Source organism: Nipponia nippon, unplaced genomic scaffold, assembly GCF_047370975.1.
Source record: "Nipponia nippon isolate SJK-2023a ecotype South Korea unplaced genomic scaffold, ASM4737097v1 scaffold_9, whole genome shotgun sequence".
In the NCBI taxonomy this organism is placed as follows: domain Eukaryota; kingdom Metazoa; phylum Chordata; class Aves; order Pelecaniformes; family Threskiornithidae; genus Nipponia; species Nipponia nippon.
The window spans coordinates 16,962,018-16,990,013 of NW_028262413.1; the positions used below are offsets into that span (position 1 = coordinate 16,962,018).

The window sequence follows — 27,996 nt, forward strand, 5'->3', positions numbered from 1 at the left end:
GCTGGAGGAAAAAACTGAAATTTCTAGTTCTAGTACACAAAGAGGAAGCTTGCTTGATTTAAGGAACTTAAAACTTCATGAGACTGAGAAAGTATGAGTAGTGCCTGTTTGGTTTTATCCTTTTAAACAAATGCATAGCTAGTTATCCTTTGCTTTGAACAATTAAGACAACATCATCATGTTAGCAATTCAAAACTGACTTAGCGACAAAGTATCTTCAGAAGCAGTGTGGGGATTCAGTTTCTGAAAGCGGTGGTTGTCCTTCCTCTTTATACTCTTTTTTTCCTGTTACAATAATCGGGGTTTGAAGCTTTCTCAGAAGAAAACAAAAGCAAGAGGGAGATACTCACCACTTGCCCACGGCAAAGCATGGGACAGCTCACCTTCCTCTTGTATCCAAGCCTGCACCAAGGCTCCCCAGTGCTGCAAAACCCTGCCTGCTTGCTTCTGCCCTGGTCACCCTGCTGGTGAACACACCGGTCGTCACAAGGGCAACTTCTGGCCCCCAATTTGCTGCTTTTGTTCCTGGGAAGAGCAGCTCCTCAGAGGTCTTTGGGTAGCGGAGAGCCAGAGATGGCATTTCTCTGCAGAGGTAGCAAACACACGGACTATTTCCCTGTTAATTTAATCCTTCCCAAGTCCATGTATAAGCACCTCAGGCTGCCTGCAGGGCCCCTCCTGCCTGCCGCACTCACAGCGGGATGTACGCCTAGCAAGGGTGCCTGGCTCTTCCCTCTCGTCCCTGTTCAGTTATTTACTGTGCCGGGTGGGGAAAATCAATACCTTGTTCTAAGCCTCCTGCCTGACTGTCGTCTTGCACTGTAGAGAACAGGGAGCAACTGTTCCTGGCTTGTCCTTCTGCAGGAGCTCCTCAGGTCTGCCTTCCCCAGGGAGAAGAGTCCTAACCTGGGGAAATGCTTCTTAAACAGCAGCTCTTCCATACTCTATGCCTGTTATTTTGTTTCCCCCTCTTTATTCTGAGCCCTTTTTTTTCAGTGTGAAATTGCACACCCTCTTCAAAGCAGGAGCTGAGCTGGGACTGAGACACAGCCTGTCTTCTGTTCTTACCAAAATCATCTCCCCTCTGAACAGGAGCCTTAGCTCAGAGATGTTCTGTTGTGCCTCAGAGGCCCCTTTCCTGAATGCTCATAGCAGTGCTTCACTGACAACACAACTTGTGTTTCAGGTTATTTTTCCCTCCCTTTTGCGACGGGGAATTTCATTTCGCTTCACGCTCTCAGCGTTCTTGTATAAGCCGTTCCTGCAAGCCTGCACGCTGACACAGAACACCCAAACACCACCGCCTCCAAAAGCTGCTGCTTTGCTTTCCCTTCTTCCCGTGATGGGTTTCATGCCATGCTTTGGAGGTCAGCATTCCACAGCAAAGCTCACCATCTGCCGTTCTACATTAAGGCTCCTCTAACCCTCTCTGAGGCTCCAGCTAAGATCAAGCTCCTCCACTATTACACTGTAATCGCAACAGGAAAAATTCAAGCCTTCTTACGGGCTTCACGGCCCGCCTTGACCTGCAAGATTTTGACAAGCCCCCAGATTCCCCACACGCACACCAATGCTAAATGCACACAAGCCTGTTGCATTTAACTTCCCCAGTCTTTTCCGGCCTGCTCTCGTGTACGTGTTCAGGTTGCCTTGAGAAGGAAATTCCAGTGACAACAATTTTGGTGGTACAGCCACAAGCAGCCCTGATACCCCTGGAGAAAATGGACAGAAGGAAGGCCAGGATTCCCCCCCCTCGCCCCCGAGATCCACAGAGGAAGAGGAATGATGAGGAAGGCACAGCTGGGGCTGCCCAGTGCCACAGAAAGGCAAGGACGGGCTTTGCTGCAGCACGAGATATCAGCAACCCAGCGCCAGAGGCGAGAAAAGGCGACCCTGGAGTGAGCACGAGAGCTCAGATCTACAGAGCGGTGTAGGCAAGGGCTGCTTTTCTCCCAAATCCTCACTGGCAGAGCAAGGGTTGGCTCCGCAGGAGTCGCCCTCCCCAGCTGCAAGAGCTCCTGGAGCAGCAGGCATCCCCACAACCACCAGTCTCAGGTCACATAATGAAAGCTGAAAATACAACAAAACCCAGTTTCAGTGCAAACCACTCTTTAATATTCCTCTTTGTACAATAGAGCCAGCCACTTACAAAGTGCTAGTCTAAAAAACAGGTCTGGTATTACAGCACACACACACCAGTCAAAAGCCCATCAGCTCAGAGGCAGAGAAAGTAAGAGCTGGGCCACTTTTTCTGCAGTACAACAGAGCCTGTTCAGCATCTGAGCATCGGAGATTTAGCCCCACTGATGCATTTCTCAGTGTCAGCACAGGTAGGGAGGCGAGGAGGAGAACAAAGGCTATTTCAGACGATTTTTCTTTTAAAAAGGTCTTTTACTCCCCTCCCTTCCCTCTCTTCCCCATTTTGGAATGCCCACATGATTTTCTTTCAGGGTAAAACAAACAAAAAAATGCTGATCAGAGTAATTCAGTGCAGTGCTACAGCTTTAAAAATTGCTTTGTGGATGCTCCCCTCAGTAACGAGGAAACAAACAGAAATACAGTATTAAGAGTTGTAAAAATCCCAAACAACCCCAAAACCAGAACAGCAGAAGCAATTAAGCAATTCTGATCTCAAAATTCAAATTTCAATGCTTTAAAAGCCAAATTTCACAGAAGAGGATCGCAACGCTAGCGTGACAGCTAGAGGCAGCCCTCCCTCCTCCTCTCCATCGCCTTCCAGTGCCTCGGCTGCGGGGCCGCAATGTGCTGCCTCCCTTCCCGTTGCTCGGAGCAGAAGACAGAGAGTGGCTGGCTGGGCTTTTGCTCAGCTGCAGCACAGCAGGGGTGCAGGGACAGGTGCGCAACAGCTTCCTACCGGGCTTGTTGCTGAGAGCTGCGGACAGGGAGCAGAGCCGGCGTATTTGGAGTTACATGGATGAGCGCTGTTACACTGACCATCAGAGAAGGTTACAGTCAGCAACGCAGCCACAGGGACTGCGCACAGAGGACCGAGTGGCTGCAAGCACACATTTATGGGGGGGGAAAAAGCAGGCAGTAGCCTGTCTTAGCCTTTTGTTCTGCCAACGCACTTGGCTCCAAGAAGGAAAAACCCTCCTGTTTGGTTCACCACCTGGAGCTAGATCTTTCCCTAAAAAAAACACAGACTAAGGCTCTAGATTTTTCCCATTTCTCACATGGAAGACCTGTTCTCCACTGAGGGCTGACCTGATCTAGCGCTCACAGGAGCGCTCATTCAAGAAGAAAGCTGGACTCAAGTCCTACAAGTAACACAGACAGTAAAGGAGGACAGAGGGAAGAGCATTTGCCGGTTATGCCGAATGGATGGAGCAGAACTATTGAACAGCTAAGGCAAAGAGAGACCTCGGACAGGACCGTCACACCTGCAGCCTCGCAGAAGATGATGGGGTGGGGGATCTAAAGGGCAGTGTTTAAGGGAGGAGGAGAAAGGCTGAAAGAGCAGTCCAAAAAAACAAAAGTCGCAAGAGAAAAGGCTGAAAGCTCCCACAATCCAGCGCATTGGGCTGTCATCCTTACAGCTGACAGCTCTGGGGACACAGTGGTGAGCTTTGCTAGAGAAAAAGCTCCAAGCAGTCACAAAAATGAGCAAAAAAGGATAAAAATGCTGCCACTACACAAACCATAGGAGAAATGATGGAGGCAGAAAAGTGCTTACAGAGCAGCCTGGAAGCGAGGAGTGTAAGAGATGGACGGAGAGGACAAGAAATCACCAACCTTATGGATGGTATTTTCTCTGCAGAAGAATGGGAGCCAGAACAGCTGTATTCCTGTACTGCTGTGCGGATCAGCCTGCACATATGCCATACCAGAGGCAGGTACAATTCGCTTCTGGTGAAGTTTCCTACATTACAGGATTCAGCGTTCACATGAAAAAGGCTGAGTCAAAACTGCCCAGAAGCACCTCAAATGCATCAGTGGAAGGACACAAGAAAGAGAAACGTTTGCTGCTTAGCAAGGGGACTAAGGTACGATGGCAGAGATGGCAAGAGACAGGCCAGATGTACAAAGATTTGAACTGAGCTTCCAGAAAGGGCGCAGCAAGCCTCCCTGACACAGGCAGGGCCCAACAGCAACACCAGAGAGCTGGCAGGAAGCCCCCACGCCGATTCACAGAATCGTACCCACTGTACTCCTCCAAGGGCCCCACAAAGCTCAGCTGTGACCTCGCCTCCCGCTCCAGCTGTACTCTCCCAACCCCGCTACAACCCTCAGGCCAAGACCCCCAGCCCCGCTCAGCCCCGACCCCTGCCTCTAGCCACACAGCTCAGCCAGATTTTAAAAAGAACTTTATTGAAGCTCCAATATATATTATTTTTGGCCTCTAAATACCCAAGTGGCAGCACCTATTCCTGGCTCTCCAGTGCTATTCTGCGACCCCCAGCACTGAATCTTTCAGCGCCAGATTTTCTGCTTGACTCCTACAGAAGGAAGAAAAATTTTCAGATGCCTCAGGCATGGCTTTAGAAGAGCAACTGCTAACATGGTGGCCAAGTGCTGGAGGTGATGTTTAGTTGGTATCCATGCCGTCACACTCTTCTTGGGGAGGAGGTGGGGCAGTATGTTCCTCACTGTTTCGGCGCTGATAAAACAGCACATATGCAGCTTTTGTCTACCAAACAAAGAAGAAAACCATCTGAAACAATCCACACAGCCTGGCTGGAAATGTAACGCCCAAAGCAGGGAACCACTCTTTCAGCACAAACTCAGGCCAAATACTCACCACTATTTGGTCTTCTGAAGCCACCGATACACTGCTGTCATCAAAGTAGTACCACTTGTCATTCACTTTGTTCTTTGCGTAGGCAGTGTCTGTCAGGAGAAGAAACTGCAGCTCAGTACTCCAAGGAAGACCAGTAGGCAACACCACGCCAGCTGCACTGCACCAGCGATGCTCAAGACTCAAGCTGAGCATGCGTGGGAAGCCAGGAGCTAGCTTTGACATTAACTACCCCAAACCTAGTTCACCAACATACATATCTTTCAGAACATGCTAGCTGGCCCAGCTAGTCTAGAACCATGTCCCACGTACCAGACTTACCCCTGATAGCTGAGATATAGGGCAAAGAATTTAGGAAAAAAAATTATCATGTTTTGTTCACCCCCCCCTTGAGCCAGAGCTTTCCCAAACAGACAGTTTAAGACTCTGCATTTTCACATTTTTCACATGAAAGAGAAGTTTTCTGTTGATGATGGATCTGATCTAGTGCTTGCAAGAGTCCTCACTCAAGAAGGAAGTTGGACTGAAGTCCTGCAAAGTCTCTTCCAACCAAGCCTTCTGTGACTATGATCTCTGATCTCAAAACATATCCCCCTTCAGCTAATGCCACCCTACAGTGACACACCCTACGAGACAAGCACATACACTGCCAAATGGGAGTTCATCATCCTCTCACAGTAACACACTACTGGGTGGTTCTACAAGTGTCACCTACAGCATGGATCCGCATGGACACCTGATGCAGGGATCTCCACCTACAGATGCATTTTATCTATGCTGCAACAAAACCAGTGACAGAAAATACAGGCTTGTCATGTATCAGACTTGTCATATATAACAAAGGAGTTTTTTTCTCCTGATGGCATGATATTTTCCCTGCTACGTGAGCCCTTGTCAGTGCAAAGGTGGAGACATTCTACTGCAACCTAGTGCCAGCTGTGCAACCAAGAGGTCCCAAGAAATACACATTTGTTTGTGGCTTGTTTTAGAAAAAGTCTGGAACAAAGGAAAATGAAAGAAAAAAAAAGTGCTTTAAATTGCTATTGCAGCACGCAGAATTCAGGATAGGAAATGCAGAAAGGCATCACACTCAGCTTCATGACAAAGTATGCCCTCTGCTCTGTCTTCCTGGCCTATGGGTGACTGCTGCTTGTCAGGCCTTGTCTCACCACCACTGAGGGAACCTGGCAAGCTCCTGCTTGGCTGGCTTGACTGCTGGCAATCTCTGCTCTGCAGCTGTGATGCTGCATCAACACTGGACGAGCAGCTGCCCTCTAGCATGCTGCAGGGCAATAAGCTGAGTCTTGGAGCTGAACTGACAGCTTACACTGCAGACTCTTCCCAGCACTCTCCAGTAAGAAGCTCCTTCCCACAATTTCATGTTTGGCACTGAAAAAAATCTTGACTCCACTCAAATTGGGGAACACCTCACACACTCCAATGACTACTAACCAAGGTCCCACAGGCATCAGTCAGACCTCAGGCAGCTGCAAACTACACAAACTGGCTAGCTGCTCTGCAAATCCTAATAGGAAGGATATTACCTTCCAATATGCTATTCGCCTGCATACAGAACACAGGTAAGTTTTGGACTAGACACCCTCAGTGAGGGCTGCTGACTGTCTCCAACACACAAAGCCCTCCCATCACCCCTCTGCCTATGTTTGCTTGTGTACAAAGGACAGAGAAGCAGTTACTCACAGTGGCCTACTCCCATGGCTCCATAGTGATTGGAAACTGCAATGAGGTCATACACATATGAGCCTGCTCTTGGGTCACAGACAAACTCGGACATGTTTAAGCCCCTGGAAGGAAATCCAAAAGTATCAGCACACCAGTCATCAGCACTTTCTAAAAAGCAATGCATGACAGCAATGAAGCTCTGCAGGCAGGCAGCACTGGTGGAGAAGTGGTGCACTCTGCTATGGCCAGATGTTATTAGTGTAAAGACCAGACATGTTACCCCTCCCACACAGGGCAGGTCCTGGTAAACACATCAAGCACTGCCAAAAGATTTAGAGGGAAGTGCTGTATAAAAGACAGGTCACAGTGTCCCTGTGTAGGCATGAAAAGTGAGATAGGAGTAGTAAGGAATACACTTCATCCTGCAGCAGGATGCTGACAAGCAGAAGGAGAGGGATGAGGCAGGCTTTCATCTTGTTCTTGTGCAATCCTCAGTACAAGTGCAGCTCTGCCCAACAAAGTTGCTAAATTCTCTGTAGAAGTTCTCTTGGTTCAGCAGAATCACATGGTTTTAACCTAATTTCAGAAGAAACAGTACCTCCTAGTAACTAGTGTTCTTTGAGATGTGTAGAACTGATTAAGATTAAAAAAAAAAACAAAACAACAAACCAAACAAACAGAAAAAAGAAAAAACAAAAAACACAAACAAAAAACAAACAACAAAAAAACCCAAACAAACAAAAAAAACCCCAAAACCTCAACTCCTGCCTGTTGCCCTGCAGTTGAAACCCAGAAGACAGAGCTGTCCCAGTTACAGCTTTAATAACCAGCCCACCCAACAGTAACATCAGAATTAGATTTCTCTTGACCAGTTTCTTCAAGCTCTTCCTAGCTTGAGGGAAGAATCCTACCTGATAGGGAATTCCACAACAGTGTCAAGTTTATCCCTCCAGTATCTGCTGTACGAGAAGCGTTTTAAATGCACTACCAAAATCCTGGGCAGAGACCACAAGTCAAACTTCTTTGTGGCCTGTTGATGTTTCTTACAGTTAGGGCAGTACCTGAGGAAGGGAACGAACGAGGAAATGAATGACTACGTTAAAATAAAAACTTCTGGCCTTCCATTAAAAGATGCCTCAATAGCACAGTACAGTCCCTGCCACACAGAAGGCATTTTGGCTGTGGAATATGCAGGTGATCACACTTCCTCAGAGGTTTCCAAACTGCAACTTGCTTTCATTCTATATGCAAAATGTCCTATGGCAAGTGCATTAACTGAATTTTGTAGAAAGATTAATTTCTCTTTTGTAAATTCAAAAAAGGTTTAAAGGTGTCATTACTTCTTTATTATCTCCTGATGCAACTCAAACAGGTAACAGTTGCAAACACATCTATAGCATGTAATTGGAAATCAATAATAAACAATCATCCACTACACTGTAAGTTATTTTCTTACACAGCTAGCAAACAACCTCCAAAGATCTTCTGCACACACAGTAATCACATTTTGGTCACTTAGGATCTGCTGTACCTAGCCCCTCTGGACTAGGAATTTTTGGTAGAGTTAGAAGCGCATCAGGACTGGTTCAAGCTAGAAATAACACAGGATTAAACCCTAAAGTAGCCATATGCTTTCACTCTGTTACCACAACTGCTTCCTCTGACACTGTCTGGAAGACAGGTGTATGTTGGGGAATTAAAAATAGCCTGATCTTTGGAAGCTACTTGCCCACTGCCACTTTTTTTTTTTTAAATATAGGCAGGAAACGAATACTTTTTATTAACCCTCACCTGCAGCCTATTGAACCAATGACTTAACACAGAACTGACAGACTTCTCACAGATGAAGACAAAAGGACAGACCTGGGAAATTATCAGAATCCCATGACAAATAATGTGAATTCAAATAATTACAGCATGTTACGATAAACAGGGCAGACAGAGGCTCTTACCACGGGTCATGTTCACCAAGCGTTTCCATAGTAGTGAAGAGCTCTATGCAGTCTCTGAGGGCTACCACAGCCTTCTTCTTCTGTGGTTGTAACATACTTGCATGTTTTTCAAATGCCTGGTGACAGAGATACATGCTTTATTCAATTCCACGTAGTCTTTAATCCGTGGCATCACAAAAAGGAACATGCTCACCTTCACCATACTGCCTATTTCTGCCTCCCCCTTCCCCACCCACACAATCATCTCAAACTTCCAGCCACTCCTTTCTTGTGTCACGAACAGTCCGTAAGAGAAAATATAACATGTCCTCACTTCAAAGTTGGTGGGTTTGGGGTTTTTTGCAAAAAAGTAACAACAGGTTATTCTGTTACAAAACACAATCCAGCAGAACTCTCACAGAAAGAATACTGAGCTTTCTGCTAGGCTCTATGAATTTGGTTTCAGGTTTCTTTCAAGTTTTGGGGGTTTGTTTTGGTTGGTTTGTTGACTGGACTATGAACTAGACTACTTAGCTTTGAAATTAAAACATCTACTTTTCAGAACACACTGGAAACAGATCAGCAATTATAGATCTATAGACCTTATCACTAAAAGATTTTAAGTAAACATATCTCATGCTGGTGACTCCAATTTTTATGACAGGAGTTACACCTACATTTCACCATTTACTGTAATCTTTTAAGTACCATGCAAGTTTACATATAGATTATTTATGAAAAGAGCATACTACAACCTGTGCCTCCTGTTCATCAAAAAGTAGCCTCCGTGTATCAGAATCCCAGTCAATAGCAAGCGCAGAAAAAGCTACAAGAAAGAAGAAACATTTATTGCAAAGATGTAAGGAGAAGGAAGAAAAAAACATAGCAAGACAATAATTACCATTCAGTTTTAAGATTTTTCCTTCTACAATGGAGTTTATCTCAGATGTCCCAGAGGAATTCACAAGGCTAAAAGTGAAATGCTGCTTCTTGCAAGGCTGCAGGTCTCTTGCTGACTCGATCTGCATACAACCCTCAGAGTGGCAGGGATCAACTTCTGCCAGCTTTTCCTTGCCTTCCTGTCCACCATCCTGATGCTCCATCTCTTCAATGTCACCTGGCAGAATTTAAAATAAACACAATATTGAAGAGCTTCCATGAAAGTTTGGACTGACATGTCACACTGACAGCTGTTTGCATGAGCCTGTTATGACACACTGATGACTCAGAAAGTAATGAAAAAAACACACAGAAAAAGAAATCTGTGCTTGCTAACCACTACATCTGAGGATGTATTTTTTCCTTTAGCAGATGCCAGGTAGTACGCTGGGTTTTATATCCTAGTATCAGACATGATGGAGAGTGCTCAGTTCACAGTAGGTTAACAATCACACCTTCTGATAGCACACCCTAACAAATATCCCAAGAGAGAATCAGCAAGGTTGCAGTTGGGTGTCTTTACAGAAGGGAACATGTAAGTCTCCAGGAAAGTTATTTCCATTCTTTGGGAAAAATGGGCAGAATTTTTTCCCCATGGAAAATTTCCCATTTAACTTGTTCCAGTTGTTACTCTCACAGCAGCACAAGGCAATCACTTCAAAGAGGAAAGGGAAACATGCATTTGCCATCAGTTTTAAAAGCTTCCTTGTAAGCATCTAACCTAGGAATGAGACCTTGTGATTCTAGGCCCAGGAACAGAAAATACCATTTCCACTTTATTTCTCCGGAACTTGTCTTTGTGACCTAACAGGCCGGTTTTCATCACGAAAGGGCATATTAGGAAAGGAGTTGCCTCTGGAGGGAGGCACCTGAACACCTCACAGGGAAGCAAGGACTTTCCTAACATTGACCAAGATGAATGCACACCACACCTCGTTCTGCTGCTGCTGCTTACACACATCTGATCTCCCTTGGAAGGAAAATGGTCTACAAGAATTCTCACCATACCATGCAGAAGTCCTATGTAATAGCGTGGTTTAATCATTGTGAAAAAACAATCTGCTAGAGCTTAAGCCAAATACATGCAGCACAAACCAAATGCTAATAAAAAGCTTTAAGTGCTGAAAAGCTTCCAGCCAATTTTGAAAGGACTTTACCTTCATCCACACCATTGGAGCCATTGCAGGTTCCTTTGTCTGGGCAGGGTGTAGAGTATTCTTCCGCCAAAGGGAATTTCACATAGCGGCTAAAGAGAGGGAATATGTTTATCTCACAATCATACCGAAGCTGTACATCAGAACAACAGCACCCCCCCTCCATCATCAGTTCTTGACGTCCAGTCCCCTCAGCAAACCAGAACCCATCCTGTACAGCACCATTTACAGGCCAAGAGCTCCCAAAATAAGCCAAACAACAAAAATTCAGTAAGTCTTTGTTCTCACTGCTTGTTCCAACTTTTACTGGCAGTAGGTGGAAGAGGCAAAAATAAGTTATGGTGGCCCCATCTGAGAGCTCTGAAAACATGGCCTGAGTTCAGCTCCTGACACATTTTCCAACACCAAGCAGATAGCTTCCCTTGTGACCATCACCAGCATTATCTTACAGCCTGCTTTTACAGAGCCCAAAAAAACAGGACCTTGAAATGTCCCTGGGGCCTCCCAACACTAATGCAATGCAAATCCTGGTTTATACGCCACACACAAATCAAGGAAAATTCTTCCCGTTAACAAGGATGCAGTAATCCTATTACAGTGTAATTGAATAAGCAACCACTAGAACTTTGCACAGGATTCAAAGGTATAGACATGACTTACCTGATCTGCTCCAAAACCACACTGTACAAGTGATCCACAGTGAGCTTGTGCTTCGGCACAGATATCAATAGCGGCTGACCAAAGAGTATGGTCCCTGCAGTACTGCTGGATTGCCTCATTGTCTTTTCCCGAAAGTAAACAGAGAGAGTAACGTACTCCGAGCCATCCTCACTTGGCTTGCAAACTTCGTATCTGTTCAAAAGACAGGTATTTCCATGGGTTATTTCCACTGCCAAGAAGCACAGCGGGTAGAACCAATATGAACTCAGTCCAACAAGTCTCTCCACCAGGTCCTTCTGAGAAGGACAAAAAGGGTTGTACTCTGTCTTCATGCTACAGAGCAGTTTCCTGAACACTACCCATGGCTCACAATAGCACAGGATACATATCTACCACTGACGACTGCCACCTTCCCTCTGTCTTTATTCCCAATTCACATCCCTATTGCCACTCACCTCTCAAGATATTACCCTGACAACTACACGTTGCTTCAACGAGATCACGGCGTCAGTGAAAAATACTAAATTCACTTTGAAATCCCTCAGTGTTTGTTCCCTCTGGAGAAAGAAACCCTCTTGATACTTTGGGTCTTGCATTCTCCCAGCCTCTCGTACAGTTAATGGCCTGAGCTCACATCACCGAGCAGCCAACGTTTCAGAAAACCAAGAGTTTGGAAACATCTGCTTCACAGAAAAATCCAAGGACAGTAAACACACAAGAAAAACATTCTGGAAGAAAACAAACAGCTCCGGAGAACAATGAGAAGACTGAGACACAGCTTGTGCTACTGGGCAAAACACCGAATGAGATATTTGCAGATGTCAGAGTCAAAAGAAACCACATGGCCCAACACTATCACACTGTTCGCTTCAGGACTATTCATTACAAAAGACCCATTTTCAGGAATGACAAGTCACACTGCTCTTTAATTTGGTGAGTCACCTGCCCCAGACTTATCTTAAAACTGAAAGAGAAAGAAGATTTAATGAAAGATGTCACTACGCATAACAACCAAAACCACAATCACATATCTGAATGTACCAACTCTTAACAGCTCTCTTACATTAGACAAGCCACTTCCCTTCTCTCAAGAGCCAAGAAAAATTTTTTTTATTCCTGTGTTCAAAATGCCCTTGTAGAGCAGGGAGGAGAACAAGTTTCAGAGTTGTAGTTCTGCTCCATCCTACTTAAACAAAAAAGGGATCCCAGCTTGGGGCCTGCACTGAGTCAGTAGAGTACATGAAGAACAATATCCGTCCAGAGGGTCCCAGCCCAGGCCACCAGGAGCATTAGAGATCAGGGTCAGCATAAGACAGACCAACACAAATGGCTGTTGAGGTTTTCTATGCTGCCAATACTATTCAGCTGGACACCAGCACTGGATACAGTTCACACCTTCTAAAGTTTCCTGAGAAACAGCACCACAAGGAGGTGAATTATTTTACTTAGCACTGTTTAAATAACAAAAGACCATACTCAGTCCCAGAATATCATCTACAATTAACTAACTCCAGGTCCTATGAGACCCTTAAGCTGGACTCCTATAAAATAGATCAGTACACGACATGCACACGTTCCTTGACTGCCTCTCACACCACACCACCTACACTGTGCTCTGCAAGCAGCAATTAATGCAGCCTCCATTTATACTCCACCCTCACACACCTGAATGAAGCCCTGCCCATGCGACCAAACAGATGGGATAGAAAGAAAAAGCTAAGCATTACCCATACGCAGGTGTCAGCCATCACAAACAGCCAGCATGCTGCACCCCTATAACACTCCCCAAAAGAGCATCTCACACACTTCTCACTGAAATATAACAAATTTGGTTACTCAAGTGTGCCTCTACCCTCTCCACCTCAGAACAACTTTTACATACTAGTATTAGAGGCAGACATATCAGGATCTGTCATTTTCTGAATCTCTTGAGCAACAGCCATCCCTTCTAAAAAAAAAAAAAAGATAAAATATTTTATCTATAGTTTATGGAAGGCTATAGAGCCGATACTGGGAATTACTGGACAATATACTGTATTTCTTTATCTTATAACTTAATTGAAATAATAGAACATAAAGATGATGCTACACCAGACTACACAACATGGTTTTAGAAGCAAAGTCATTAGCTCAGCTGCGACCACACTGCTGGATACTGGCTGGTTGCCTTTATAATTCATAACAACTCTGAAAAGTGCCTGAAAACTGCTAAGCAATAGGGTAGGACTTGACCACTCTTCATCAGCATTATGAAGGCTTCAGGTCTGTTGTTATAATTCAGAAAGGAGGCAGTGAACAATGAAGTAGGTAACTTTTGTTCCCTTGCAAACTGAAGTTAAGCAACTGCACAGGAGCATGAAAAGCTACAGAAAGACAAGGCAGAGCTACGTGAAAGGGCACTGAAAGCAAAAAATACTCTGAGCTAAACACCAAGCTAATATCTATGTTGTATGTTATTGAAACATTCCCTCCCAAGTGCTGGGATCTATGATATTAAGTCCAGCTGGAAAACACTATGTGGATCACAAGTCAGTCTATAGCAACAACCAAGAAAAGAAGTATATTTTGTAAAAGAACAGAGAAGGGTAAAAAAAATGCCATTGCAGAAGCTGACAAACAGATCCGTCTAAACAGGATTACTACTACACATCAACCCAGAGATGTTGCTGTGAAATTACAAAAGGTTCAAAAGTTGACAATAAGAATGAACAAAGGACTGGAAAAAACCCGGGTGAACATGCTGCACATACTCTTATCTCTTCTAGGAAGTGGAAACACTCCTAATCTGTTTACTTTCTTTCATAATACCAGAACACATACAAACAAGTGAACTAGGAGATAAGAAACTGCAAACGTAACTTTTTCAGACAACAGGTAGTTTGCCCTATAGAAATTGGTCACAGGATTTTGTCAGTCTTACAGAGGAGCAAGATTTAAAAGGTTAGGGAATTCAACCAGCAAGATTTTTTACAAAGCTCATTTTGGAAAGCACACAAACCCTCATTTCAAACAAGAAAACACCAGTTTCAGCAAGTGAGAACAAACCTCCTAGACCAGTCTGCTACAAGATCTTGCACATCTCAAACATTTCATATAACAACTACTGCATTAGCTGGCTTGCTGACCTAACTAACTCAGTTCAATAATTGTTGTAGCCTCAGTCACGTTAACAAATCTGACATTTCTGCAGCCAATCATCGTTTTTCAAGACCATGAACTCATATAAACATAACACACAGCATGTAAGAGAAGGCAGAAAACATGGTATGTATGGCAAACTAAATACATCTTATTCAAATATGCACACTTTTATAGGTTAAAGGTGACCTGCAAATCAATTTGTGAAACTTTTATTGACATAAACAACACATATTATATTATATGCCCCATTAGCCAGGCTAAGAGAACAGGGGTATCTAGTTTATCCATCAAAACGTTTTTCTTCTTAGGCCTTAAGAACTAAGAAGAAATACTAAGAGTGATACCCTTGAAATGGGCTGTGGAGTTTGCTTTCAAGTGGTACTTACCTGACCCCTTGTAGGCCGGCTCCAAGCTCCAGCAGGATCCCTGGGTGATGTGATATCACCAGCATGGTGCATGCGTGGGTGTTACATTGGAGCGGGAGCCGGAGGTCCTAGTGGGGCTGGACTTCACAGAACCTAAGAAAAAGAAATAGTAAGCATTTTGATTATGTGCTGAATGCTGTTCTCTGCTTAGCCTGGAGAATGGGAGCATTCAGCACAAACACTGAACTAACGTCATCAAATTGATTTGCAGACCACCTTTATGTAAGTGACTTTCTGATCATTTGCCACAGATCTCCCTGTCCTTTCACAGGAATAACATGCCTCGAGAGAAACATTTACAACGCTGTGAGAAGCAGGCTAGTCCCACTGTTCTTTGGCTGCATTGCCCCTACACATCGTGCCAGTGATCTTGCTCTCAGTCTTATATCAAACCCCTCCACTTCTGCAAGCGTCTCACCTCGTCTCTGATGCTAAACGTTAACACATCTTGCATCAGGACTATGCTATGTTTCCAAGCCTGTTACAATGAGAAAGAGATGAGGCAAAGCCTCATGAAAGAACGGGCTTGGAGAATTCTAGCCCCAAATTCTCCCCCTCTTTCAGGTAACCTGGAGAAGAAAATGTACAGTTTTGTCCTTTTGTGTAAAAGGAGCCAGGTTCATTTTGGGATGCATCTGAGAGTTACTTAACGTCACTTCAACATCAAGAAGCCCAGTAACATTCCCATTTCTTCTTTTTGAAGTCTTAGTGTCAGAGAACACAACAGGTAAGGTAATACACCACAAGGATCAATGAGCCAGAAACTGAGCAGCTGAAAGGGGAAATAGATCTTAGCCATCCAGGGCAGATTTTTTTTTTTCAATTTACTGTCCATTCAGCTTAAATTCCAAATGGAGTCCAATTCACACCCCCCCACAGCCAAGATTCAGCACCTCCCACCACTTTAGTGGGACATGAAAATTCACATGTCTCAAGATGTCCAAGGTGCCCTGCAAATCACAGAAAGCTGACCATGTCTTCCCTTGGTGAAAACAGGAAAAAAAAAAATAGCTTTTCCAATCACCTAAAAAAGGTGCAAGCTCAATATTCTATACATCCCACGTATTGCACATTTCACAAATACCCATCAACAGTACTGTCTGGACTACAATAACTGTGCCTGCAGACTGTGTCCTCTATCAAGCAAATATAAGAAAAACAATAAAGCACGTTCCAGCTACGCTACTCCTGCTGCAATGTGTTGTGTGAGTTCCTGCTCAGTGACATTTACAACTTGAGCGTTTCATGGAAATCGGTATTCTGCTCAGTAACCAACCAATACAGAGGCCTAAATCGAAAGTTGAGACTTAACAGACATTGGTGTCTGTTAAGCAAGACAACAGTACAAAAGTACAAACTTTTTTTTTTTTTTTTTTTTTTTTAAAAATCACATCCCTGCTGGGACATAGATCTTCTACAGTATTAGACTCTTCCTTGAATTCTGAATTGATACTTGTATGGCTAGCTGGCTAGTGCACAATACTCTCAAATCCGAAGTCTGCCAAACCAACAGGGATAATGTCATACGCAGACCCAGGTCTGGCTACCGCTTTCAGCAAAGCAAACCTGGAGAAATACTGCAAGAGATTGACCATTTATATTTAAATTTTTCAGTCCTGAGACAACTTAAGGTGATGCTAAGAAACGTACAGAAGGCAAGAACTGCCAGTTTAAGTTACTACAAGACCCTAAAGCTTCAGAACCATTGAAACAACTGATTTCTGTTACAGAAGACAGTCACCCAGGTGATCACAGGTGGAAGATCTGCTGGACTCTGAGCAAAGTCCTGTTTAGAGGAGGACAAGAAGAGCAAGGAACGAAGGAACAATTTGATGGCAGCTGCTCATGAAATCAGAGCCCAGGGGCCTTGTAGCTCCCCCTATCACTACACACTCATTCTTCGCATTCTCAGACTCTAGCGAACAATCACAGACAATTACTAACACAACCTTGCTTTGCTTCTGCCAGTGGAAGGGAGTACTTTTCAGGTGAGAAAATTGTTACACCATTAAAAAGATGATTTAAACACTAGCACGAGGCATGGAAGGGTGCCGTCTTCAGTTTATCACAGCTTCCCTCATAATTCTGTCAGTGTGGCTATCAAGAAGGTACAAATGAAAAGACCTGTGAGCACATCCAAATTCAAAGACCAGGCAGCAAAATCCTTCAGGAAAACACCTCAAAAATAAATAGGACCCACTAAGCAGTCTGCAATTTTACAATATAAGTTTGGGGAATGTACATGTGAGAAACCTATTTCTGAATATGCTGTACTGACTTAACTCTATTTTAATTGCTTACTTCTTTGCACTTTGTTTTCTAACCAGTGAAAGAAACTTTGCATCTAACTTCAATTACTTAAAACAAGTAATGAGATGTACGCATTACAGTTTGCCAACAGGGAAGTCTTGTCACTGGACATTACTGGAAAATAAGAACAGATGATCAGTATATAAAAGGGACGGGATCAATAAAACATGAATTAGGAAAGAGCTCCAGTACGTGAGACAGTGAATATCATGCTAATTTAAATACAAGAGATGTTTTGATTTTAGAAAACATCTCTTATTTAAGTATAAATTATTAACTAATGGTCCTCAGTCACATCCCAGGTTGCATATTATATGTTCACTTTAAACACACCTAGGTTAACTTTCAGTACCTAAGAACACACCCTGGAAAAGGTACCATGATTACCAGATACCCCTCTCCAGTTTGTTTTTCCCACCTGATAGCTGACATACCTCTCGCTTAGCTTTGCTGCACTGTGAGCACAACATCCTGAAACGATGCAGTTTTCCTATTTGATTTGTAACATAAGTAATGCTGTTAAAAACCTCATCTTTTCTGTAACTTCCATCCTCCTAGAATAGAAGCTGCTATGTTTTAGTCTTACTATACAAGGCAATTAAGTCATTCAAACAAATCTTAGGAAAAATTATGTTTTCAAAACATGGCAGGCAAGCAGCTTCCAGAGGGTTCCTTCCTTGCTTATAAATCAATTGCTATCTCATCAGCCCAACTTAATGCTTTAAAAAGTCTTCTTAGAAGTTTATTTTGTGGCAATATCCAGTATAAATGTAGTGGCAAATAAACTTCTGATGGGTTAGCGTGATTTACTGAATCTTTTTTTAGGTTGTTATTTATTTCAATTGTGAATTTTGGGTGAAAATACTGTCACTGTAAAACATTACACAATTATACTTTCTAATAAAAGGCAGCTGTTCCCTTTCAGTAATCGATACAAAGATGGTTTTCTTTCAGGAACAGAAGAGAGAGACATTACTCAGTGTAACCAGTGATACACCCCACAACTACATCAGCAGTCAGCACAAGAGGATCTTTTCCAAGCTGAACATTTTGTGGACTATGCAGGCATACAGAGCCACCCTTCAAGTCAGAAGAAACAAGTCTTTTCCTGTCACTTCTCTAAAGAATTGTCCTTAACTTAAAACAAAAAGAACAAAATGCTTTTTAGTGGGCACTCAAGACTTCTTCATTGACTTTGGAGAAATAAAATGTTTCTCAACTATACATTATTTCAGTTACATATTTTTAGTTGCAAGTGGAAGCAAGTTTGTTCTTTAAAGGTGGAAGATTCTCAAAGACTTAAAGAGTTTTTTGAAATATTTTTTATTCCTCCATTTAATAAACAGCGAAATATTTGCCTGTAATCTAAGAAGGTAAGTAAGTTGCTGGGATATCAGAAACTGCTGAAGTTACCTGTAGCAGCAGCAATCTGAACGTACAACCACCAGGTTCCCACATTCTCCAGCCATGCATCACACAGCGTCTTCAGGAAGGCGGCAAGCCCTGATCTGACACGTTACTGTTGATAAGTTCTGCCAGAAACGTAAGAGCTTGAGGAGCACTTGAGAAGTTTGTGTTTAAGCCGCCCCGGCCCCACTCTTGAGCCGCTTCCAGCTGTACACCAGGACAGCTGTGTGCCGAGCAACACAGCACTTCATGCCGGACAAGAGGACGGTTATTTTAACGCTGCCCTGTATCCTGACGCAGGTTATCATCTAGTTCCACAGTTACATCAACACAGCCAAGGTGCAGGAACAAATGCTGAGTGTTACTCAGCCAGCACTTAGGATAAGCATAACCTATGTTCTCATGCCAAAACTATAAAAAGCAGGAAATTTTAGGAACACTAAAGCAGTTAGGCTAGAAGGAAGAAGTTAACCAGAGAACACAGGAGGAGGGAACGGGGCTGCTCCTGCTCTAGTTTTGGAGAAGAGGCCCACAAAGAAAGCATGCACTGCAGTGCCTGGGTCCAGCCCCAAGGGGGGCAGCAGTGGTAGGAGCAAGTCAGGGGGGCATTTGCTTCTCATCAAAAAGAGCAAGCAGGCAACCCAAGAGAAGTCCCAGTGCTGAAGGGAAATGTACGAGGGCCAGTGTGACAGCTAAAAGTGCCAGGGTGGGGTTCTGTGCAGGAGTCCTCTCTGGCAGGTATAAAATCATCCTTTTTGCAAGAAACAGAAGGCAGAGGTGCACCTACAAGTACATTCCCCAATGGAAAACAAGTTTTGAATCCAGCAGGACAAAAATATTCACATTACTTTGGAAGTTATGCACTTTTTTAAGCAACGGTGTATGAAGTCCAGACAATATTACCCCTCCAAAAGCAACTCAGATAATTCATAGAATCATAGAATCGTCAAGGTTGGAAAAGACCCTTAAGATCATCGAGTCCAACCATTAACCTAGCACTGCCAAGTCCATCTATACCATGTCCTCGAGCACCACATCTATCCGTTCTTTAAATACCTCTAGGGATGGAGACTCAACCACTTCCCTGGGCAGCCTGTTCCAATGCTTGACCACCCTTTCGGTGAAGAAGTTTTTCCTAATGTCTAACCTAAACATCCCCTGGCGCAGCTTGAGGCCGTTTCCTCTCGTCCTATCACTTGCTACCTGGGAGAAGAGACCGACTCCCACCTCGCTACAACCTCCTGTCAGGTAGTTGTAGAGAGCAATAAGGTCTCCCCTCAGCCTCCTCTTCTCCAGGCTAAACAACCCCAGCTCCCTCAGCCGCTCCTCAGAAGACTTGTTCTCCAGACCCTTCACCAGCTTCGTTGCCCTTCTTTGGACACGCTCCAGCACCTCAAATGTCCTTCTTGTAGTGAGGGGCCCAAAACTGAACACAGTACTCGAGATGCGGCCTCACCAGTGCCGAGTACAGGGGCACTTTCACCTCCCTGGTCCTGCTGGCCACACTATTCCTGATACAGGCCAGGACGCCATTGGCCCTCTTGGCCACCTGAGCACACTGCTGGCTCGTATTCAGCCAGCTGTCAACCAGCACCCCCAGGTCCTTTTCTGCCAGGCAGCTCTCCAGCCACTCCTCCCCCAGCCTGTAGCATTGCATGGGGTTGTTGTGACCCAAGTGCAGGACTTGGCACTTAGCCTTGTTGAACCTCATGCAGTTGGCCTCGGCCCATCGATCCAGCCTGTCCAGATCCCTCTGTAGGGCCTTCCTACCCTCCAGCAGATCGACACTTCCACCCAACTTGGTGTCATCTGCGAATTTACTGAGGCTGCACTCGATCCCCTCATCCAGATCATCAATGAAGATATTGAACAGTACCGGCCCCAACACTGAGCCCTGGGGAACACCACTCGTGACCAGCCGCCAACTGGATTTGACTCCATTCACCACCACTCTCTGGGCTCGGCCATCCAGCCAGTTTTTAACCCAGCACAGAATACACCCATCCAAGCCGTATGCAGCCAGCTTCTCCAGGAGAATGCTGTGGGAGACTGTGTCAAAGGCCTTACTAAAGTCCAAGTAGACTCATGGTCTTAAACATTAAGATTTTTATAAGTTTTTTCAGGCTTTCTAAGACAGTTTCAACTTACTGAAGAGTTTTAATTCACAGAGATCTCAAGGATTCCTCAGACCATGGGGTAAATACAAAGAAAAATTAAAAACATTTCCTGCAAGGAAAAACTAAAGAAAATCATAATTTCTTAGAAAGATACTAGAAACATGTAAACACATGGAGTAACAAAAAAATATAAATAATAAATGCCTTCAGCATATCCTTAATGTCATCATGTCATCAGAGCCCAATGAACAAAAAACCTAACACAGCTAGTCCTAAATCCAACCAAGTCCTTTCAGTGACAATTTTCAAAGTTTCTGCCAGTGCCACTACACTCTCACAGCCTGTTCACCTCAGGCTCTACAAGCAAGTAACAGCAAAAGGGTAAAAATTCCTAAAGAATCACTCAAACCTGCAGTTCAGAAATCCGAGTTGAAGACCCACCCTGATTGCTCCCCCCTTGTACTGATCGTAACACAAAACTGATGTACTGTCAATCCCTCCTTTCACACCCACTTCAGCAGATACAAGACCTTAATAGATGGAAACAGAGTGGAATTTAAGAACTTTCACACTACTATTACCATTTCTTGAATGATTTAATTAAATCTTAGAACACCTAAGAGCAGACTTGTTATAACCAGACAAGGTAAGGAGATTGTCCATGACAACAATAATTATGCATTTGCCTCTAAAGAAAAAGTTTTGCTCTTTATGAACAAGTGTTTCTCTGTTGCGTTTTTGAGACAAGACTCCCTTTCAATAAAAGAATGATGGTTCTTAGCTGTAGGTTAGAATATTGCTTTACATATCTTTTTCCTGGCAGCATCACCCATTAAAGGGAGTTTCTATGAGCAGCTTTCTCTTAATTCTTGCCCTAGTGCCTGGCTGTTTGCTTTTGCTCCACACTGCTGAAAACATCTTAGAGGGTTTACATGGAAAAACAGGATTAGCAAAACTTCCTCCTGCTACCTCTCCTCTTCCTTGGAGGGTTATTTTTAACCCAGGTCAGTTCACTCACTATGACTATGACTCACAGCATCACCTCATTTACAGTTGCGCTTCCACGTAAAAGGAAGTGGTGACTGCAAAGGAAAATACATGTGGAGTTGCAGTTCAGCTAATGCTTCCCTCCCATCCTGGAGCAGAGCTACTTCAGACATAGTTGTTTTCTGTGGAGTGATATGCAACATGTTATGCCTGTAGGAAAGTGGAGTATTTTTGTAATTACTATTGTAATATCATGCTGCTTGTTTTCTTGATGTTTTACTAGCTTTGGAGACGGACTTACTTACAATCTAGCACTTTACAATACCCTCACAAAACGGATTTCACAGAAGCCAAATGTCCTTCCTAGGCATCCTAACTGGCCACACCTTTAGCTGCAATTGAAGAAAACAACAACATCATGACAAGAACTTTCAGAAAAACTCACACATTACATCTCAGCAACGAGGTCACGACAGACAGCATGACAGAATAGCACCAAGCAGTATGTCACAGCATCCCACTCAATGAAAGGTACACACTGCACCAGAGCATATTAGTGCAGGACTTCACAGTGGCACAACAATTTTATGGAAGCAACATCCTTGCACTGGAACATCCTCACATGAGGAAGACTGGACTGGTGATGAAGGGCTGTATTTGAGCTCACAAGCCCCAGATTCAGTTGCGAGCCTCAAAGTCCATTTTGCACTTCATGTGCAATATTCTTCATTTTTCAGCTGCAATAGAGGAACACTACTTTCGCTCTCCTCACCAGATTTCACAGATGACTGGAGACAGCTCTCATCCACCACACGTATGTAAAGCATCAAGCACAACCAAATTCTCAGCTTTGCTGAAGTCCCTCACAACCACAGTTAAGACACAAATAGTGTAAGCGCCAGTCAAGAGTCTATCAAGAACCTCCAGTCATGGTTAGCTGGGTGCTATAACAACTATGTTTGGTGTTAGGAGAGGCAGAGTACCACAGCCTATACTTCACGCTATCCTAATAACAGCTCCAAGGCTTTTGGCTGATTTGGAGCATAAGAACAGCAAGTTCAAGCTTGCCTAAAAATGCCAGTGAAAGCATTAACTGTAATCCAGACATAGATTATCATCCCTGAATTATCATCTCTCAAACAGGCTTCTAGAAAGTTCCAAACTGCAGAACACGGACCACACAAAAAGTTCATTATTACCCAGGGCCATGACTTCCTTTGCGTTAGGAAAACACCTACTAAACACTGCACATTCTGATGTGCTGCTAGGAGAAGTGCTGCATTACTGACAAGTCATGCAAAAGGTCTACAGGAAGGCTTAGGTTGGGGGGGGGCGGAAATCAGGTTTTATATCCTGAAACCAAAGTGAATGTTTTGTAGTATTCTTCGCATCATAGCATCTTCCCACGTTACTCACACAAAGATGTCGTCTTTTGGCATGATATGATTTAAACCTTCATCCATTTGGAAGATTTTGTGGAATCGATGATTATACACGTCTGTCACCACCATCTAGAACAGCAAGTGATATTTGCAAAGAGATTATAATAAAAGCTTACATAAATTTAGGCAAACTAACTTTAAATTCAAGCAAAAGTTTATTCCTATTCTTTCTTTATCAGAATTTTCAGCACACCAACATCAGTGCTGTTTTCCACAACAGCACCCAGCAGCTAATCAGCTGTATTTGTTAAGACGCATCAGAAAAACAAACCAAATCACAGACTGATTTTACAGAGGTACTGAGGAGATGCAATTCCAACAGCTGCAAGGCAGCCTGGTAGAAACAACAGCACAGATTCCAGCATCAAAGCGGCATCAGGCTAGGATTTCAGGCACAGATCACTCACATCTACCCGAAAATACCCCACAAACTACAAAACCATTCCCTCTGGAAAAGCTCACCTGATCCCTTTGTTATTAAAAGGATGCCCAAGAAGAGGTGCACCCAAAACAGACATTGAACATCTCTCAGTACTAAGAAACTACACTATCAGAAATGTTGGGGGTGGGGGCTAGCTTTCTGCCCCTTCTCTTAAACTTCTCTACTGCAATGGAAGTATCAATATAAACACAGATTGTTTCATGCATCTTTTTATTTTACAACCAAAGAACAGCATTCACACTTGTTAGGTTTTGTCACTATTCCATTAAGTTCAGCTTATTATCCATCTAAAAGCTAAGCCACCAAAATGCTTCAAGAAGAACAAACATTTATCAAAATCACTGTGCCGCATTTATGCTTACATTTTCTGCAGGAACACCGGAGAGTTTGGAGAGTGATTCACACAGATCCGAGATGGCTCCCATCATCGGCACCACAACCCGGTACTAGAAACAAAGATAACATCACGCTTACACCAGGCAAAATAAACCCATGCAAGGCAGAGTGCAAGAAAATGGAAATAAAACCTTTTATTTATAGGAGTTCTGAAGTTAAGGTCACAGCCACATACGTCAAGGTCTTCCAGATCTCAGCTCTACCTTATAAAGCAGGGATTTGGAGGGAAAGAAAGAGCCTTAAACAGTTGGCCTTCTGCTTTGATCAGGCTCAGCAGTAGTAAAACCCACCAAAAAACACCCACCAAAAAAAAAAACAGACAGCAGCTTGCTCAGAATATAAAATTGCCATTTCTCTGTGTGATAAAAAACATCCTAGAGCTATTCTCCCCAGTGCCTCTGGAGGTCAAGTCAGGAGTCTTGACAGGAAGGCAAACATATGCGTGGACTTCATATGAGGACGGACCCTCCTGAGCAGATCAGACCACTTAAACCTTCATTTGATGGGCAATGTCATCAATATAGGCTGTAGTTTACTTCTTTTAAGAGTTCTGTTCAGGACATGCCCTCAGACTGAAACGTATCCCCAGAGCTCACCCAGAATAGGACACACCAGGTATTACACTGCACGGGGGCTGGCTGGGAGGCAGTTGCTTTCCTTATAGCACCCGGTATGGTGCCACATTTTGGATTTGTGGCTAAAATGGTGTTGATGTCACATTGATGTTTTAGTCATTGCTGAGCAGTGCTTGTGCAGCATCAAGGCTTTCTCTTTGTCCCTGCTATGCCCCATCAGCAGGTAGGCTGGGGGTGGACAAGAAGATGGAAGGGGACATAGCCAGGTCAGCTCTCCTGAACTGCCCAAACGGCTATTCTGTACTATATAATGAGCATTGGCTCAGAAATAAAAATTGTGGTAGAGAAAGAAAGGGTGGCTTTGGCTTCCAAGGTTATTGCTTAGACACTGGCTGTGCACTGGTCTGCTTGCGGGAAGCAGCAAGTGATTTCCTTTGCGTCATTTGTGTCATTGTCCCCACCTCCCCACTTTTCCTTCACCCATTAAATCATCTTTATCTCAACCCACAGGTTTTCTTGCTTTTGTTCTTTCTAGTCTCTCCTCATTCCTGCTGGGAAGAGGACGGGGAGAGCAAGCAAGACGCTGTGTGGGTGCTTGACTGCTGGCCTGGGTCAATGCACCACTTACATTAAGCTACAGAAAGTATGAGGGCTACAGTCAAGAAACCTTTCACACTCCTAAGCAGAAATAATCTTGTAGGTCAGTGGGAACGCTCTACCTCAGATGCTAAACATATGATAATAGATGCTAAACATATGATAATCTATCGTTTCCACTTCCAGTGGTCTGAACACTTCCCTAAAGACAGATCTGTGAGCTTTTAACAGGGCTAAGTGACATTCTGCAACCAGGAATGTGCATGGATGCAAGAACACAGGTGCACCAGAACTCAAGCATCTGCAGTTTGGTTTAACCTAGCATCCTTCCTCCATCAAGTAATCAGTACCATATGCTTTAGGGAAGGATTCAAAGGCACTGTAGGTTATAGATAGGCACACACTCAGAGAGAATTATGTGGAACATACTTGCCTTGACTAAAAGGAGTTATGTATCAATATTCACCAGGATCTTCTCAGTTATACTATCCACTTGCATATTCCACTGTGGCCATCAGAGGCTTTCAGTTCACTTTCTCTTAGCACAACCCACACGGCAGAGACACAATTCCTCCTTGTGTCACACACCTGAGGGAAGTAGTGGTGCACATCTCTGGCTTCCCAACTGGGAGATCACAAAATGCAAAGAATTGCTCACAGTGAGACTGAAAGTGGGATGTAGAACATGCACGTGGCCAACTCATCTAAAAGAGCTCCAGGTAGTGGAGGTTCTGTTAATCTTGATTCTTTAAAGTAGACTTTATCCTTTCAGTCTCTATGCTATTGGTAATCTTGTTTTCTCAATGAATCCCTTCTCTGTTCCTGCCCTTTATAAAGTCTTGGTGACAAGAACAAGTGTAGCTGTCCTTGATTTCACAGTGGTACAAAAAGCAGGATGAAAATTTATTGTGAATTCAGCATACATCCTTCTCCACTGTACCTACCACCCCCTTCAAACTAACATTGTATATAAAAAGCACAAGTTTTACCATCTGCAGTTATAATCCACAGCACATGCAAATATTGCCAATCAGTGCCTCCAAAACTGCATCAGGGCAACTAGTTACTCTGCTTGTCCCTACCAGATCTTATGCTTCTCTTGACATGTGTGGCAAGCACAAGGTTACTTTAGGTATGTGTGTGCCCACCCACAGGCCCACTTCAAAATAAAATGGGGGAAAAAAAATTAAAAATCAGTCTATCTTAGAATTGAGCAGGCTTTAAAAGTAATCAAGTAATTTTTCAGTTTTTTCAAAAGGGATTGTTTTTAATTGCTGTTTGAAACGCAGAGGCCTTACCCATTTAGATAAGTTTCACCTTTACATTTTCCAAGGTAACATGAGGTGAACATGACAATGCAAACACTTTGCTGCTGTCAGGGAGCAGTACATTGCACAGGTAATCTCACCACAGGAACAGGTAAGCCACTCCCAGCTGACCCATGACCCTAGTCTCACGAACCGAGATTTTACAAAGCCACTTGATTTCACACACTCAATTCCCTGTTTTTGCATTAAAAAACCCATCCTACCTCACTCAAAGGTGGACACCAATGTCCTTTAGATTACTTGAAAAGTCTCAACTTTAAAACCTAAAAGAAAGACTCAGATGACTTAAAGAAATTTGTGTCTTCAAAGTGCCTCACCTGGACAGGTCTATGCTGTGGGTCTGCATATACCAGGGTAACTTCCATAAGACGATCTCTCCTCAAGGGCAGTGGAAGCGTTAAGTAACAGAAGGGATCAAAGGTCACAGAAACTTTGGAGCATTTGGGACAAACAAGAGTAGATTTGAAAAGACCGTGAAAAATATCCACAATGATAGAATCATTCCTCAGCCTATGATTCTCCCAGGCCTCTTTTGCCACCTCCTATAAAAAGAAAAAAAATATTAAAAGTTACTTCTCACAAACACTTTCATAGCATGGCAAGCACAGGGATCACAGAAAACTCAGAAAATTGATACTGACGGGTAAATTTCACAGAAGGGGCGGGGGGGGTCTTACCAGTGTGTCCAGCATAACACACTGGGACTTCTCGGTGAAACTAAGGCCTCGTGTCAAGTCAAATCTAATACATCGATTTTAGGTGAGTCACTTGGTCAGGTACTGCTTGGTGCACAAAATGTCAGAAGGATGAATGGAGCTGAGGGGACAGTGACAAGGTTACACACTGCTCTTCAGGACAGAAAGCTGCTAACAAGACATGCTCCACTCTCCTCCATGAGGAATGGACTGCTGCCCCTGCTTTTGAAAGACAACTGCAGTTACAGCTTCTGAGAAAAAAAAGTAGAGTTTTTTCTTCTCGGAAAATGATGTTCCATGTCTCAGAAAGAAAGTATAAAAGGAGACAAATTACAATCCCTTGAAGACTTTCACAATACAACTTATAAACTCCTTACCTAAGGGCATCTGACAACTGGCATTTGTCTATTCAATGCAATCAGAGGCTCTTCTTAGCATGAGACTTTTAGTTTATGGTACAATACCATACATTTTATGTATCTCTCAAGTGAAATAAGTGCCATATACACACACACACACGCTGCAATGCTACTGTCACTAACCAGGATGCTGAGATGGGAACAGAGTGATTAGCTCCAACAACTGCAGTGATATGGATGCAAGACAGAAACACGTGTGCATCTCCTACATCAGGGAAAGGAAGTACCTAAATAAAATGAAGGCATGCTGGGCATCCTTTTCACCCCACAATTGTCAGCATTACTTGGAGACAAAAAAAGATTAAATATACTACTTCTTGTGGTGTTGTCACAAACACTGTATTGTGCAAGAAAAGCCAAAAGACATTAAGTTATTGCCAGTTAAGAGGAAAAACAAAAATAATTATTGTATCTGTCTTTTACATACTTCCAAAACATTCTTCCACCCAATATATTTACTCTGGACTCCGCATTTGCCGGTATGTGGCAGCTGTTTGTATTGTGACAAGAGGTAAAAGCCTCATCAGGCGAACATGAGTTCACCTAGGGAAAGACATTTCACTACTATATGTCTCATTTTAATGTGAGCATG

At 43.6% G+C, this 27,996-nt stretch overlaps 1 protein-coding gene across 7 annotated transcripts in view; it reads right to left on the reverse strand.

The window, feature by feature from the left end:
• Nucleotides 1-17: 17 nt before the first annotated feature.
• Nucleotides 18-27,996, reverse strand: part of USP4 (ubiquitin specific peptidase 4) — a 57,340-nt gene continuing 29,361 nt past the window's right edge. For 3 of the 7 annotated variants that reach the window (XM_087743779.1, XM_087743775.1, XM_087743782.1), the window contains 12 exons: nucleotides 26,608-26,832; nucleotides 23,757-23,840; nucleotides 22,927-23,021; nucleotides 11,124-11,315; nucleotides 10,467-10,555; nucleotides 9,272-9,487; nucleotides 9,126-9,196; nucleotides 8,392-8,507; nucleotides 7,351-7,500; nucleotides 6,458-6,561; nucleotides 4,760-4,848; nucleotides 18-2,070 (listed from right to left, as the gene is read on the reverse strand). In XM_087743779.1, coding sequence (XP_087599905.1) covers nucleotides 1,858-2,070; nucleotides 4,760-4,848; nucleotides 6,458-6,561; nucleotides 7,351-7,500; nucleotides 8,392-8,507; nucleotides 9,126-9,196; nucleotides 9,272-9,487; nucleotides 10,467-10,555; nucleotides 11,124-11,315; nucleotides 22,927-23,021; nucleotides 23,757-23,840; nucleotides 26,608-26,832 — 1,644 coding nt within the window. In that variant the 3' untranslated portion in view covers nucleotides 18-1,857. Of the gene's footprint in view, nucleotides 2,071-4,308; nucleotides 4,673-4,759; nucleotides 4,849-6,457; nucleotides 6,562-7,350; nucleotides 7,501-8,391; nucleotides 8,508-9,125; nucleotides 9,197-9,271; nucleotides 9,488-10,466; nucleotides 10,556-11,123; nucleotides 11,316-22,926; nucleotides 23,022-23,756; nucleotides 23,841-26,607; nucleotides 26,833-27,996 lie in introns of those variants that run through there. The other 4 variants (XM_087743781.1, XM_087743778.1, XM_087743777.1 and 1 more) reach the window with 3 other exon arrangements.